The sequence below is a fragment of the Taeniopygia guttata genome, chromosome 36 (assembly GCF_048771995.1).
Source record: "Taeniopygia guttata chromosome 36, bTaeGut7.mat, whole genome shotgun sequence".
Taxonomy (NCBI): domain Eukaryota; kingdom Metazoa; phylum Chordata; class Aves; order Passeriformes; family Estrildidae; genus Taeniopygia; species Taeniopygia guttata.
Window position 1 is genome coordinate 2,256,000 of NC_133061.1, and position 14,540 is coordinate 2,270,539.

The 14,540-nt window shown below is 55.4% G+C and overlaps 1 protein-coding gene and 1 pseudogene across 1 annotated transcript; one reads left to right on the forward strand and one right to left on the reverse strand.

Annotated features, from left to right (window-relative positions):
• Positions 1–14,540, forward strand: part of LOC140681475 (uncharacterized) — a 198,655-nt pseudogene that overhangs the window by 20,207 nt on the left and 163,908 nt on the right.
• Positions 10,080–11,012, reverse strand: LOC140681436 (olfactory receptor 14J1-like). The gene has a single exon (XM_072921268.1). It carries the CDS (start codon positions 11,010–11,012, stop codon positions 10,080–10,082), a length of 933 nt encoding a protein of 310 aa, XP_072777369.1.

Below are 14,540 nucleotides of genomic sequence, written 5' to 3' on the forward strand. Positions count from 1 at the left end.
AAGTTGAGTCCCCCCAAGTTCGACTCGCGCGTGCCCCCTTTACACTGAATTTCCTAAATTGTTCTTTTGAAAACCTCAACCCACCAATCACTAGGCACTTTGGCAACCACGAGCAGAGCAAGGTTAGGGAAAAACCGCCAGTGCTCATCAAAAATCCAGAGACTTGGCAGCTGGAAGGGCCCCACGAGTTAGTCACCTGGGGACGGGGATACGCTTGCGTGTCCACGCCCTCAGGCCTGAGATGGGTCCTGTCCAAATTTGTCCGGCCATATGTCCCCAAACACCAGACTAATAAGAAAAAAGATCCTCAGGTGAAGCATGCAGGCCTCCGCAGACGGAGAAAGTCTCCTCCCTTCCTTTTCAATTCAACACCTTCTCTTTCAGAGCCTTCCCTTTCACCATCCAGTTCCCTGGACTCACTCTTCCCGTTTGATTTAAACCTCCCCTCCCTGGAATGCTAATTAATGTTCCAGTTGTTTTCCAGATGCAAGCTTCATCCCTCTCGCAAGTGACTGGCTAAGGTCGCTTTGAAGGATGAAGCCTCACAGGTCAAATCCAATCCATTTCAGAACACTCATTGTTCTTATTATAAGTTCTAGTAATGTTAAGGCCATCAATTCCACCGTGCACATCGGCCACGCCGTCTTTGCCGCCCCATCAAAACGGACACCGTTCGACGTAAACAGCCAGAAAAGCACCAAGCAGAACACCCAGAAGACATCGGGTTCAACGATGGGGAACAGGACTGTAAAATCTCCCATTTAAGTTATTTTCCGTTCTTTTCTTTTGAAAAACAGAAGAGGGAGATGTGGAATTGTGTTATTATATGTTTTATTATGTGTAATTTCGTTCCATGTACCCCCCCTGCGCTCCGTAGCGACCCCCCCGGGTTTTCCCATCTGTCCCCGCGGTTTGCCTTCCCGGGAAAGTGCAGAGTCACTGTGTTTACATCTCAGGCCATCTTTCAGTCACGCGGCGGGGTCGGCAGACGCCCTGGGACCCTCCACCTGTCCATCCCCCATTGGATGTACCCCTGCACCCCACTGCCCTCAGACCCCCCGTGGCGTTACCCCATTGGCTGCCCCGGGTTTCCCCTGTTCGGTACTTAACCTGCGGGCTGGGGACGCCCCGGGCTTTTCTCTCGCCCGGCCACTGCGTGCTGCTGCCGCCCCGCTCCCCCGCCACGGCTTTTCTCTCGCCCGGCCCCCGCGTGCTGCTGCCGCCGCCGCCACCGCCGCTCCAGACGACCCTTCTGCGGCTGCTCCGCTCCACCACTGCGGCCGCTGCCGCCGCGGCACTCGCGTGTGTCTGCCACAGCGCCGCGGCCCCGCGCGCCGCCTCCCCTGGCTCGCGGCCAGCTCCGGAGCGTGCCGTCCCGCCCCTAACCGGCAAGGCGGCATGAACAAACTCCAGCACAGCACACCGCAGCCTTTTTGTTTTTTGCTTTCCCAACCAAGCCGCAATAAACCGGGATTCTGCCACCGGGAGAAAAGTCTCTCTCCTTTTATTCGCCGCAGGACTCACCTTTTGCTCCCAGACCCACATAGCACCAGCCGACGCCCGCGAGGGCTTGGCGGAAAAGACGGAAATTGCCCGCGCTCGCCTCCCCCCACGGAGCTAGCTGGGACAAAAGGGGGGAAAAGAGAGCACTACGGCAGCCCTGTGTGAGGGGGAGGTTGGGAAATAAAATCTCTCTGTTGCCCCATGAACACAGGAGGAGCAGTCTTTGTCTCCTGTGCCCTCGCTGCCCCACCAGACCAAAGAGATGTTCACCAGGGCTCTCCCTGTTTGTGGCCGTCCAGTGCCGAGCTGAGCAGGCAGCCAGTTGTGTTTGCACGTGAGCTGCCACAGGGAGACACACAGCAGCTGGAGATTTGAATAGCAGGGCTTGGGCCAATTCTTTTTCTTTCAGAGTGCAAGAAAGACACAAAAGCACAAGGAAACATGACAGTGTTTCGGTGGATTCTCTTTGTCCTGTGAAGTTGAGTAGCTGTTGGTGTTTCTGTGCTGCTGCTAATCCCTTCCATGAAAGAATCATTCTGGGAAGGAGCAACAACGTCTGACACGCACCAAGTGTTGCCACCAGTTGCTCCAGGTGCTGCTACCAACAGCCCCTGTAGGACGGAGCACAGCCCCCAATGCACACCAAAAGCCAGGGAATCTCAGGAAAACGGGAAACTGGACAAGACAAACGCAGATCTGAACCAATGTGGTTAATCAAATGTTCTCCGTTTATTCGAGATAAGATGGTAGTTTATATAAGCTTCTACATCGTTTACAGAAACAAAGGCACTCTGATTGGTAGGCTGACATTGCTTACCTTTTCCTTAAAGTGGCTTGAGCCTTACACTATAAACGTATACTAATTCACACCCAGACAGCCCAGTGGTCCCCGTCACACCTTAATACTATTTCTATCTGTGCCACAAGCTCTGAATTTCTAACTGCATCAGAGGCTTGAAGGCCTCACCAGGCCCAAATCTGAGGCCTATACTGGAGTAGCTCAAATCTCATAACTCATGTCCTCTTTCTCTGAAAAATGCTGCAACATACACCAGCTTTGGCTGCCCTCTGGCAGAGAAGCCCTTTTGGGGCACAGGTTTCTGGGGCAGCAGACGGGCACCGGTGCTGCCAGGGCTCGGGGGAACTCTGCTTCGGCGGGGACTGTGCCTCAGCGGCTGATGTCAGCGCTCCCCGGGCCCCAGGGTCAGAGCAGCATTCCTGCCCTGGCCCACACGTTCCTGGTCTGTGTCACACGGCCGTGCTTAGGATGGCCACCATGTGGGACGTGTCCCGAGGAGGCCGTGGCAGCTTCTGTGCAGGGCCCCGTGCCCTTCCCGCCGCGGCTGCGTCGGCAGCCCTGGGGGCTCCTGCTGCTCTGAGCCCGCAGAGCAGGGCAGCGTTTGCTGATGGTCTGAGCCGTTCCTAAAGATCCTCTTGGACTGTCTGACACACTTGGGGCAAGGCATTCCTTCCAACCTGGGCCACTCTGGGGGGCTGCGGGTGGCCCCAGGGCAGGTGGCAGAATGTGCAGGGGCCCTTTGTGACACGGTGCAGCATGGTCACCGTGGAATGGAATGGGACAGGGTATCCAAGGGCCCTTTGTGACACGCTGCAGCATGGTCACCGTGGAATGGAATGGGACAGGGTATCCAAGGGCCCTTTGTGACACGGTGCAGCATGGTCACCGTGGAATGGAACGGGACAGGGTATCCAAGGGCCCTTTGTGACACGCTGCAGCATGGAATGGAGCTGGGAGTCCAAGGGCCCTTTGTGACTCGTGGTGACACAGGAGCTGGTGGTGACAAGAGCACGCCACAGTGCTCAGTGCACGCGACAGGACAGGAAGGGACAGAGCAGTGCTGTGAGGAGCCCCTGCACAGCGCACTCGTTCATGTCTGACTCGGAGCTTTTCCGAGGTATTATTCCTGCAGCTGACCTCGAAGCCAGACCATAGACCTGTTGCTGACCTGTGGCCTTCCCAAGGCTTCTCTTCTGCAGGTGCCCTCGAGGGCAGAGTGTGGGACTTGGTGCCCCAGAGGCATCTCCCATCCCTGCTGCCGGTCCCCTCGAGGCCAGAGCACAATCCTTGACAGGAGTCTTCTGTCCTTGTGGCAGGAGCCCTCGAGACCAGAGCACAGGACTTGCTGTCCTGAGCCTTCCTGAGGCTTCTCTCTTGAAGGTGCCTTCCAGGCACAACTGCAGGACTTGCTGACTCGGACTTTTCTGAGGCATCTCTCCTGCAAGTAGCCACAAATCCAGTCACTGACATGGAGCAGAGAGCCCCAAGAGTGCCCAAGCTGGCCTGGGTGGAGGAAGAGGAAGAAGGCCCTGGAGCTGCCCCTGCACACGAGACTGTGACACGGCACCAGAGTGCGAGGCACAGCTCCGGGTGCTCCCCGTGAACCTCAGCTCTGGGACCACTGTCTGCCCCAAGCTTCAGGGGCTGCAGGGGGAGCCCGGCTGGGCTCTGCCCTGGGGCCATCCTGCAGGGACAGCTGCACACAGGGAGCATTCCCTGCCACAAAGAGCCAAGCCAGGGCTGCAGGGCAGCTGCTCCAGCCCCGACTGCACTGCCGAGTGCTGTACTCTGGGGCTGGGGCTCCCCGCACAGGGGACTGCACTGGTGTGCCAGAGGGGACAGAGAAGCTGCAGCTTCAGCCTAACTGAGGTGGGTGCGTGGGCTGGGAAGAGTGGGGAGGCTCAAGGGGATTCACAGAGCTCATCCTGCTGCAAGGACAAGGAAAAGGGAGCGGGAACTCAGCAGTTGTAGTAGTAGGGACAGGCGAACGGAAGATCTTGGGATGTGACGGAAAGAGAGACCCTTCCCCCTTCTCCCTGCTTCACGTTATCTATTAACCCCAAAGCATGTGACCACACCTAACCCAGTAGTTTTCCACTCCTGACTAACCCTAGAGCCCCCACAACCCCCCTCTGACGTAGCAAAGACCCCCAAGACTATTTAAACCCATGAGATAAGATAATAAAGGCTTTCGACTGTCCACCAAATTGGTGCCAGCGTGTTTTGTCGTTAGCCCGAGTGGTCCGGACAGGCCGGGCCGCTGTGCTGCTCCTTGGAACTGGGTCGCCGTTGTCTTTTATAAAGGCAACATATCTGGTCCCGAAACCCGGGAAGATTCGCTCGGGTGACGGGATACACCTGGACAAGAGCAGCGGCCGGAGCGGTCAGACCGTATCTTGGTGCAGGGAGACATCCCAGGACCCGCGAGCGTCATGGACAGCATCGCCAGGGTCGTAAGTGTGAATTATAAGCAGTGGAGTATCGAATTTAAGCTCAAAGACTTTTATCTTGCCATAGCAAGGCTGCTTGAGCTTGGGGCGAGTGAAAGCCCAGTGGATGCCATGCATCCGGGAATATGGGAAAAATGCACAGCCACGATGGCCGGGGACACAAAATCCTCAGGCAGTGGCAAAAGCCTTAAAGCATGGGGCAAAGTAGAGAAAGCCCTGCGCAAAGCAATAGAAGAGCAGGAGACGCGGAGTGCGGCGCGTATGTGTTTATTAGTTAGACCCGGGCTCGGGGTGGGGGCGGAAGCGCAGACCGTCCCTGAGGACGATCCGCCCGGGAGCGGAGATCCGGGGGGGCCCGGTGCATCACCCCCCTCCCCGGGCCAGAGGCCAGTCCCTGCCGCGGAAGCCCCCCGGAAAACCGCGGCTTCCCCGTCCGTCCTGCCACCGCCTGTCCACGACCCGTTGCCAGAGGTGCGGCAGCGCGCAGAGTGCTTCTGGCAGGAGCTGGCAGGGGAAGCCAGAGGCGCAGAAACCGCGGCTCGGAGGAGATCCGAACCACGCCGCCACCTCACCCCTTTGAAAATGGCACTGGCCGCCAAGGAGAGGGGCGGGGCGCGGGCGGTCTCGGCGCGAAAACCCGGGAGGCGCGCGGTTTCAGGGAATGCGCGTGCGCGGGAGAAAGAGGAGGAGAGCAGCAGAGAGCGCGGAGCCAATCGGCAGCTGTGCCTGACGCCGCTACCATTTAAGGGAGAGACCTCCCCCTGCAGGAGGCGCGGCAAGCCGGGGGGGGCGGGAGCGGCGCCACCCCCGCGGGGAGGAGCGAGCTCGGAGCCGGACAAAAAGGCACCGAGCCCCGGTAATGCGCTGGCATTCGGCTTCCGACTCGGAGACCAGCAGCAGCTCCGCCAGCTCAGAAGAGCTGCCGGAAGCCGGCTGGGACTCTGAGACGGAGGAAACGGAGCCAACGCGATTTAAGACAAAACTGAGTAAAGCTCTAAGCTGCACCAAAAAACAACTACAATATGAACCAGCCCAGTTTACCAGCTGAGGAGAAACATCCTGTTGGGGCTGCGGGAGAAAAGGGCATCTCGCCAAGGAGTGCAGGTCCCGGCCCCAGGGAAACGGGACAGGGAGGGGGCGTGCGGGGCGCACTCAGCCTCCTCCCGCCGGGAATACAAAACGGCCCATCTATGCCAACCCCCAGTGGGGCGGGGAGCCCTTATACCCCATACCCCCACAGGAGGCAGCCAGCTTCATACCCCCGCCAGCGACACAATTGCAGAGTCTCGCAACACAGGCTGCAGTACCTTCGTACCCACTACCACCGCAGACAGCGCCTGTGCCGCAGGGTCAGCAGGGGACGCCCCAGAACGGGATCCCTGGGTGGCCCTGGCCATGAAAATAGGGAAGGAGCCCCCGAAGGTGTGGGGGACGTGCCGCCTTTATGGCAGTCAGGACCCCCACGTAATAGGGCTTCAGTTTCGGGCAGACACAGGAGCAGACTGCTCGATCTTGCCCCAAGCCCTGTGGCTCTGACACTGGCAATGCAAAGAGGTCCCCCCAGTGAACGGAGTGGGAGGGCCGTCCCGAGCTTGGAAAAGCAGCCAATTTATAGCTATAACGCTTCATATAAAAAAGAGGACAGATTCAGGTGGTGTCCACTCAGGTCAATCAAACCTGACCTTCAGAACGAAATTAATGGAAAACTGTGAGTTTCAGTTTGCAGGACACGCTTGTGGACCGTCCCATGATGCATACACCCCTGCTCCAGAGGGAGATGACAGACCACCAAACCGCCAGACAAAACCCGAGAGTCCCACACTGGTGAGACCCAGACATACACAGTGTCTTTGTGCAATTTTGCTGTTGGGGCTTGTGGCCGGAGGGCAAGCCAACCCAGGCCACTACCCTCACCAGCCATTTAGGTGGGTCATGCAACATCTTTCAAGTGACAAGGTGTTCAAAGAGGTTACCACAGCGAACACCCCATCCTTCATGTTCCACATAGCCAACCTGTTTAGAAGCTGCCTTTCTAACCCTAAACGAAACCAAACCGAACCTGACTAACCCCTGTTAGCTTTGCTATGATATTAAACCCCCCTTTCTACGAAGGCGTTGCTTTAGACACCCCCTTCAGTTACTCCACAGCCAGTGCCCCCCACCAGTGTAGATGGGACACTCCCCGCAGAGGAATCACCCTGAGTCAAATCACAGGACAGGGCAGATGTTTTGGCAATGCAACCTTAACAAAGCAGAAAGGCAACTTCTGCACTAAAGTTGTCAAGCCCAACAGAAAAAACAATAAGTGGGTGGTCCCATTCACATCTGGGATGTGGATTTGCCAGCGATCCGGAGTGAGTCCTTGTGTGTTCCTTGCCAAATTTAATGACTCTATCGATTTCTGTGTCCAAGTTCTAATTGTTCCTAGAGTCCTGTACCACTCAGACGAAGAGATATACCACCTTCTCGAGGAACCTGACAGACTTCACAAAAGAGAAATAATCACAGGTATAACCATTGCAATGCTGCTCGGCCTGGGAGCAGCTGGCACAGCCACGGGTGTCTCAGCCATCGCAACCCAACAGCACGGACTCTCTCAGCTCCAAATGACCATCGACGAAGACCTGCAGAGGATCGAGAAATCCATCTCCTATCTAGAGAAATCAGTCTCTTCGCTTTCAGAAGTAGTTTTACAAAATAGACGAGGACTTGTCCTCTTGTTCATGCAACAAGGAGGACTGTGTGCAGCCTTGAAAGAGGAGTGCTCTTTTATGCAGATCATACGGGAGTCGTTAAAGACTCCATGGCAGAACTCCGAGATAGACTGGCTCAGAGAAAGAGAGACAGGGAAACCCAACAGAGCTGGTTTGAATCCTGGTTCAATCAATCACCTTGGCTCACCACTTTAATTTCCGCCCTGGTAGGTCCACTGGCAATACTGCTTTTAGCGATTACCATAGGACCATCCTGCTGAACAAACTAGTCTCGTTTGTTCAGGCCCATCTAGAACGGGCGAACATTTTGTTCATAGGCCAGCAACAAATGCTGTAAACCAGAAACTGCGAACACAGTCAGTCGCAAAAGCCTTCGAGACTCACCTTGCGAAAATTACTCAGGTTTACCAAACCACCCTTTCCTTACCAAGTTACAAGTTTGTACCTCACTCCAGTGCCTATATCTACGACTACCTCATTTTATATATGATAAGGGGAGGGGAGATGTGGTAGATAGGGACAGGCGAACGGAAGATCTTGGGATGTGACGGAAAGAGAGACACTTCCCCCCTTCTCCCTGCTTCACATTATCTATTAACCCCAGAGTATGTAACCACACCTAACCCAGTAGTTTTCCACTCCCGACTAACCCTAGGGACCCTACAACCCCCCTCTGACGTAGCAAAGTCCCCCAAAACTATTTAAACCCATGAGATAAGATAATAAAGGCTTTCGACCGTCCACCACATTGGTGTCAGCGTGTGTCGTTAGTCCGAGTGGCCCGGGCGAGGCCGGGCTGCCGTGCTGTCTTCTTGCAACCAGGTCGCCGTTGCCTCTCATAAAGGCAACAGACATGGAGGTGTGGAGCATGTCCAGAGAAGGGCAACAAGGCTGGTGAGGTGTGTGGAGCACAATTCCTGTGAGGAGCGGCTGAAGGAGCTGGGGTTTTTTATCCAGGAGAAGAGAAGGTTCAGGAGAGACAAGGCAGTGTCTGGGCACAGGCTGGACTTGATGATCTCTAAGGTCTTTTCCAACCTTGCTGATTCTGTGATTCTCTGAAACCACCCTCCTGAAACTGGAGCAGTTGCAGGATGAGCCCTGGGCCTCCTCTTCAGAAGCTCCAGCAGCCCAGGTCCCTCAGCTTCTCCTCACAGCCCCAAAGCCCATCCTGTCAGTCCTGCAGAGCCTCTGCAGCTCCTCCTCACTGCCCAGAACAGGGAGCCCCACAGCCAGACACAGCAGCCCAGATGTGCCCCCCTGGCCTGGGGTGCCTCTGGCAAGGGAGCAGCACCAGGCACTGCAGGAGCCTGTAGGCAATTCCTGCAGCACTTGTAGGATTATCCTGCTCCCTAAGAGAGGTTCTGGAGCCAATTTGGGAACTGGAGGCCAGAGAAGAAAGAGCAAACAGGGATGGGCTGCTTGCAGGAGACCGAAAAGGGGCGGGCAGCAGGAAGAAATCTGTAGCAGGGGGAATAAAGAAAGCAAAAGTGAAGCCAAGGAAATGCTCAGGGCAGTTTGGTGGTGGCTGCCAGGCAGCCCTGGCTCTGAGCAGCAGCATCTGCAGTGGGACAGGAAACTCCCAGCTGATGGGAACAAACTTTCTGGCTGACTGCAGAGGCCAGGACAAAGCTGAGTGGTTTCCCTGGCGTCCCCCAGCCCTTCCTGGCCCCAGGGGCTGATGGCATTTGTGCTGCCTCAGGTTCATGTCCCCACAGCAGCAGCATGGGGGTGCTCCCGCCTGCTGTGTGCAGTGCAAACAGGGGCTGCTGAGCCAGTGCTGCCGTGTCTGTGCCTGCAAGGATGTGGCACCGCTGTGAGCTGGGGGAGAGGCCAGGGCTGCAGAGGGGGGGATGTTGTTGGCAGCTCCATGAGGACGCTCTGGGACACTGCCCTGGGCTGTGCAGCGCACTGGGGATGGATCAGCCCCTGCTCTGGTGCTCCTTCCCGTCTCCCCCAGGGCCCTTGCAGAGCACCAGCCGTGCTGTTTGCCCCCAGCCTGCCCACGGCCAGCCTGGGGCTGCTCACGGGGGTTTTCTGTGCTGAGCATTGGCCTGGCCGTGTTCTTGAGAGAGCCTGGGCAAGGAGCCTGGAGCCCCCAGGCCCTGGCCTGAGGCGTCAGCGCTGCCCCAGCAGTGCCCATGGCCTGTCCCTGCTGCAGCCCCGGCACTGCCACCCCCAGGACTGTGCCCGGCCCCGAGAGCACTCAGGCCCTGCAGCAGCACCAGGGCCACCAGGGCAGCGGGGCAGGGCCACGGGAGCAGCACTGGCAGCACCAAGTGCTGCTGCTCCTGGGCACAGCTGCTGTGCCAGCACTGATCTGCCCCAGCTCTGCACACAGACATTGCTGCTGCAGCTCCAGAGAAGGCAACAAAAGGGCATCTCTGCAGAAAACTCTGCTGGGACATCCTTTAGTTCCTTTAAAGCCACTGAGAGCGTAGCCCCTCATTGACACAGTCTATCAGTGACAGTAAAGTTGGAAAGTAACCAAATGAGAAATGACAAAACAATGGCATTTGTTTGTGGACAATATTAAAAAATGAAAACAAGGGGAAAACAACCACAACCAAATAAAAATAAAGATGAATAATTTTACAAGTGATTTGCAGAAAAAGGCTAGGAATTACTGTTCTGAAACCATGCAGTCATCAGTCTCCACACTGCAGCCTTGATCTCCTGGTTCCTCAGACTGTAGATGAGGGGGTTCAGGGCTGGAGGCCTCACCGAGTACAGAACTGACAGGGCCAGATCCAGGGATGGGGAGGACATCGAAGGAGGCTTGAGATTGGCAAATGCTGCAGTGTTGACAAACAGGGAGACCACGGCCAGGTGAGGGAGGCAGGTGGAAAAGGCTTTGTGCCGTCCCTGCTCAGAGGGAATCCTCAGCACAGCCCTGAAGATCTGCACATAGGAGAAAACAATGAACACAAAACAACCAAATCCAAAACACACACTAACTGCAATGAGCCCAAGTTCCCTGAGATAAGAGCAGGAGAGCTTGAGGATCTGTGGGATTTCACAGAAGAACTGTCCCAGGGCATTGCCATGGCACAGGGGCAGGGAAAATGTATTGGCTGTGTGCATGAGAGCATTGAGAAAGGCACTGGCCCAGGCAGCTGCTGCCATGTGGGCACAAGCTCTGCTGCCCAGGAGGGTCCCGTAGTGCAGGGGTTTGCAGATGGACACGTAGCGGTCGTAGCACATGATGGTCAGCAGGAAATACTCTGCTGACATGAAGAGCATAAAGAAAAAGAGCTGTGCAGCACATCCTGTGTAGGAGATGGTGCTGGTGTCCCAGAAGGAATTGTGCATGGCTTTGGGGACAGTGGTGCAGATGGAGCCCAGGTCGCTGAGGGCCAGGTTGAGCAGGAAGAAGAACATGGGCGTGTGCAGGTGGTGGCCGCAGGCTACGGCGCTGATGATGAGGCCGTTGCCCAGGAGGGCAGCCAGGGAGATGCCCAGGAAGAGGCAGAAGTGCAGGAGCTGCAGCTGCCGCGTGTCTGCCAGTGCCAGCAGGAGGAAGTGGCTGGTGGAGCTGCTGTTGGACATTTGCTGTGGCTGCACATGGGCACCTGGTCATGGAGAAAGGACAGTGACGAGTTAGAGGAGATACCTGTAACCAAAATCAAAGTAATTTCCGGTACACCCTCCCCTGGAACACACAGACATGGTTTAAGTGTTTTTGAGATCTAGGGTTTTCGTTTTTAAGCTTCCCCATGTCTCTGATGGTGGTCTTGGATATCAGAAACCCTCAACATTTCTTCTGAACTAAGGGAGAACAGAGCAAGTTCTGTGAGGCAAAGTGATGAGATAAGATTCAGGGGAGATGGTCTGACATTCTGACCTGTTTAGAATTTCTCTGGGCTTTAACCTTTCTCAGGTAGAGGGTGATCACCTTCCCTTGCTTCCCCTAAAATTTCACCAGGTACTGCTGAGAGCAGATGGATCCTGCACAGCCCAGCTCCACATTTGGAGCCAAGGACTCACATTGCTCATTTCACCAACCCAGCAGCATTTTCAGTGTCAGAACACCTCTGCATTTCCCCATCAATCTTATAACTCAGTGATGCTCTAGGACAGGTTTGCACCCTGGATTGAAGCTCCCAGCTTAGACTGAAATCTCAGGGAGACTTCCAAGTGTCCTTCTGATGGCACTGGATGAAGGGAGATGCAGCTCCTTCCCTGGCTGCACTTCCAGCATTGCCCAGAGCCGGGCACTGGGGACAGCTGTGTCACCCTGAGCCAGCTGTGCCCCCTGCCAGAGCCCCCAGTGCCGGGCAGCTGCTCCCAGCCCTGTGCTCTGCAGAGGGAACTGGGCCCGGGGCTGCAGAGCTGCCCCACGGCTCTGCTGCAGCTCTGCCTGCACAGGAGGGGCTGCACACCTTGGAGCCCCGGCCCTGAGGGCAGAGGCTTGGCTGGGGGACAGGAGGGAGGGGGCTTGTGCAGAGGGAGGGGCTGCACTGGAGGGGATCCTCTGGGCATCTCTAAACTCTCCCTGCCTCAGCATTTCTGGGTTTTGTTTTCTCTCCTTCCCTGATCCTCTCTCTGTTTCCTGGAGATTTTCCTCCTGCAGGTGTTTCCCTGTGCCTGATCTATCCCTGCCAGCACTCCCAGACCCCAAATCTCTGTGCACTCTCCTTGGCCTGACAGAACCCTGCCTGTTTGCAGGGCACTGGCTGGGGGCAGGTTCTGTTTGCAGCTTGGAGAAAGGACAGCTCAGACTGAGCCTGATGTCTCCAGCAAAGGTGGTGCTGGTGCTGTCCATGGGCAGAAAGACGGTAAGCACATTAGGGATCTCCTGTGAACCTACTGAGCACTAAAACTAACAGTTCAGATGTCTCAGGCACTTGTCAAAATTCATAATCAACATTTAATATTTATCCCTCCCTCCCTGTCATTCTCCAGTAGAAGGAAACTGAATACAAAATTCCTGGAAATCTCATTTTTATCAAATCCTTGTCTTGGAAATATTTTATGACTGGTGAGAACCCTTCAGTATTTCAGAGCTTCATCAAAATTTCACCTCCCCTGCACCAGAAATGCTCAGAGTTGTACTCACAGGGTCTGTGGGCATTGGGATGTTCCAGCTTTAGGAGATCACTCCAGGAGCTGCAGCTGCATTGTCCTGCAGCCAGAGGTTCCTGTGCCAAGGGCTGGCAGTGATTCTGCCCCAGGCACTTCTCAGCCCCTTCCCAGCCCTGACTGATTGAAGCTCTCTGTGCCTCTGTGCTGTGCCCGGGCTGGCTGCAGGCAGTGCCCCAGCCCTGCTGGGCTGGGAGAAGAGCTGCTCAGCAAGAGAAATGTGCTTTTGAAGCTCTTCTTGGTTACCAGGATCACCCTCTGTGCCAGGAGCCCGGCCCAGCTCAGCAGCACAGACACAGCACAAGGACTTTAATGACCCTCTGGGGCTTTGTGCTCAGGCCCTGAACATCAGGCCCTGAGAGGGAGCTGCAGAAACCTCTCCAGAACTCCAAGTCAGAATCCAACTCCAAAGTTTCTTGGACTTTTAATGGGTCCCACTGAGGGACACGACTGAGAAAGTGGCCCCAGGCCCCAGGCAGAGCAGAGAACTGGAGGCACTGATGACAGCTGGGGACAAAGAGAAGCCAAGTCTTGGTGCCCTGGGGCACAGCAGGGTCTGTGCCACCAAGGGCTGTGAGGAGACACCTTGTCCTGAGGCCCTGGGGCCTCCTGGCACAGCCCCAGCCAGGCTGGGCACTGTCACCCCCTGGTCCTGCCCTCAGCATCCCCCCCTAGCCCACATCCCAGTGGCCTCAAGGATCTGCTGGAAGGAGTCCCTGGGGAGCCTTGGTCAGGAATGGCCCTGGGGGCTCCTTCATGCTCCCAGGGACTGCAGGTTTTTCAAAGCACTTTAGGCTTTTCGTTTGCCTTGGAATCTCTGAGAACTTTGTGCAATCCTGGCCTCCAATTATCTGCTGTAATTAGTCCCTGGAGAGGCTTTGTCAGTAACAACACTCAGTGGGGCTCATTAATGCTTCAAGGTACTTCAGTTATTTTAAGGTACTTGGTGTTTCCCTTTTGATCCAGACTCTGTGAGAGGTTTGTGCAATCATGGCCCCAATTATCTGCCTTAACGAGTCCCTTGAGAGCTTTGTGCTGACACTCAGTCGGGCTCAATAATGCTTTGAGATACTCAACTTTTGTATGGTACTTTAGATTGTCCTTTCCACACTGAGAGGTTTTTGTGCCATTTTGAGTCTCTGAGAGTTTTTTGTGCCATCCTGGCCTCCAATTCTCTCCTCCAAGGAGTCCATGAGGAGCCTGTGTTGGGGATGGACCTCAGTGCGTCCCATTAATGCTTTGATACAATTTGGGTGTTTCCTCTTGACTTTGACTGCTGGAAAGGTTTGTGCAATCTCCTCTCAGGCCCTGAGGTTCCAGGTGTCAACTCCAAATGCACCAACAGGGGTCATTAGGATCAAGCAAATCCTGACAAACCATGGCTCTGCCTTGATTTCCCTCTTGTCTGGGGCAGTTCATTAGGAAGATTTCCTTCTACAGTTATTGAGAAATATTTTGAAGAGCTTTTAGGAAATATGTATTCCTGTTTTAAAGGATGTCTTTTATTACTCTTCTTATTATACAATATGTGATTGCAGCATTCAGTGACTGATACTGACCCAGGGACACTCCTAAGGAGCTCTGGCCTGGTCAGAGATGCTGTGCCTTGAGATCTGACCCAGTGTGGACAACCTTGCTCCCCATTCCCCAACCCCATCCTGTCTCTCTTCACTCACCTGGGACCTGCTTTGCTCAAAGAACTGGCTGTGCACAGCCAAGGAGGGTTTCTCCTTCTTTTATTTTTGAAGTTAACTAAACTCCTGAGTTTCCCCATTGAAAACAGACACCCTCCTCGGGTCTGTGCCAAGCCAAAGGTGCCTCCAAGACCACTGCAGCTGTGAGGGTGGGTCATCATCCCAACCCGCACTGGGCCATTGCAAGGGGCTGTGTCCATGGACACTGCACTGACCAGACTGATGGGTTTGGGTGCCATGGCAACGCTCATCAGTTCAGGTTTCCTTGGAAACCACCCCAAGGAGTCATTTCTGCAGCCAG

Coding starts and splice junctions, on each gene's coding strand:
- LOC140681436 (XM_072921268.1), bottom strand. CDS start 11,012: ATGTCCAACAGCAGCTCCACCAGCCACTTCCTCCTGCTGGCACTGGCA.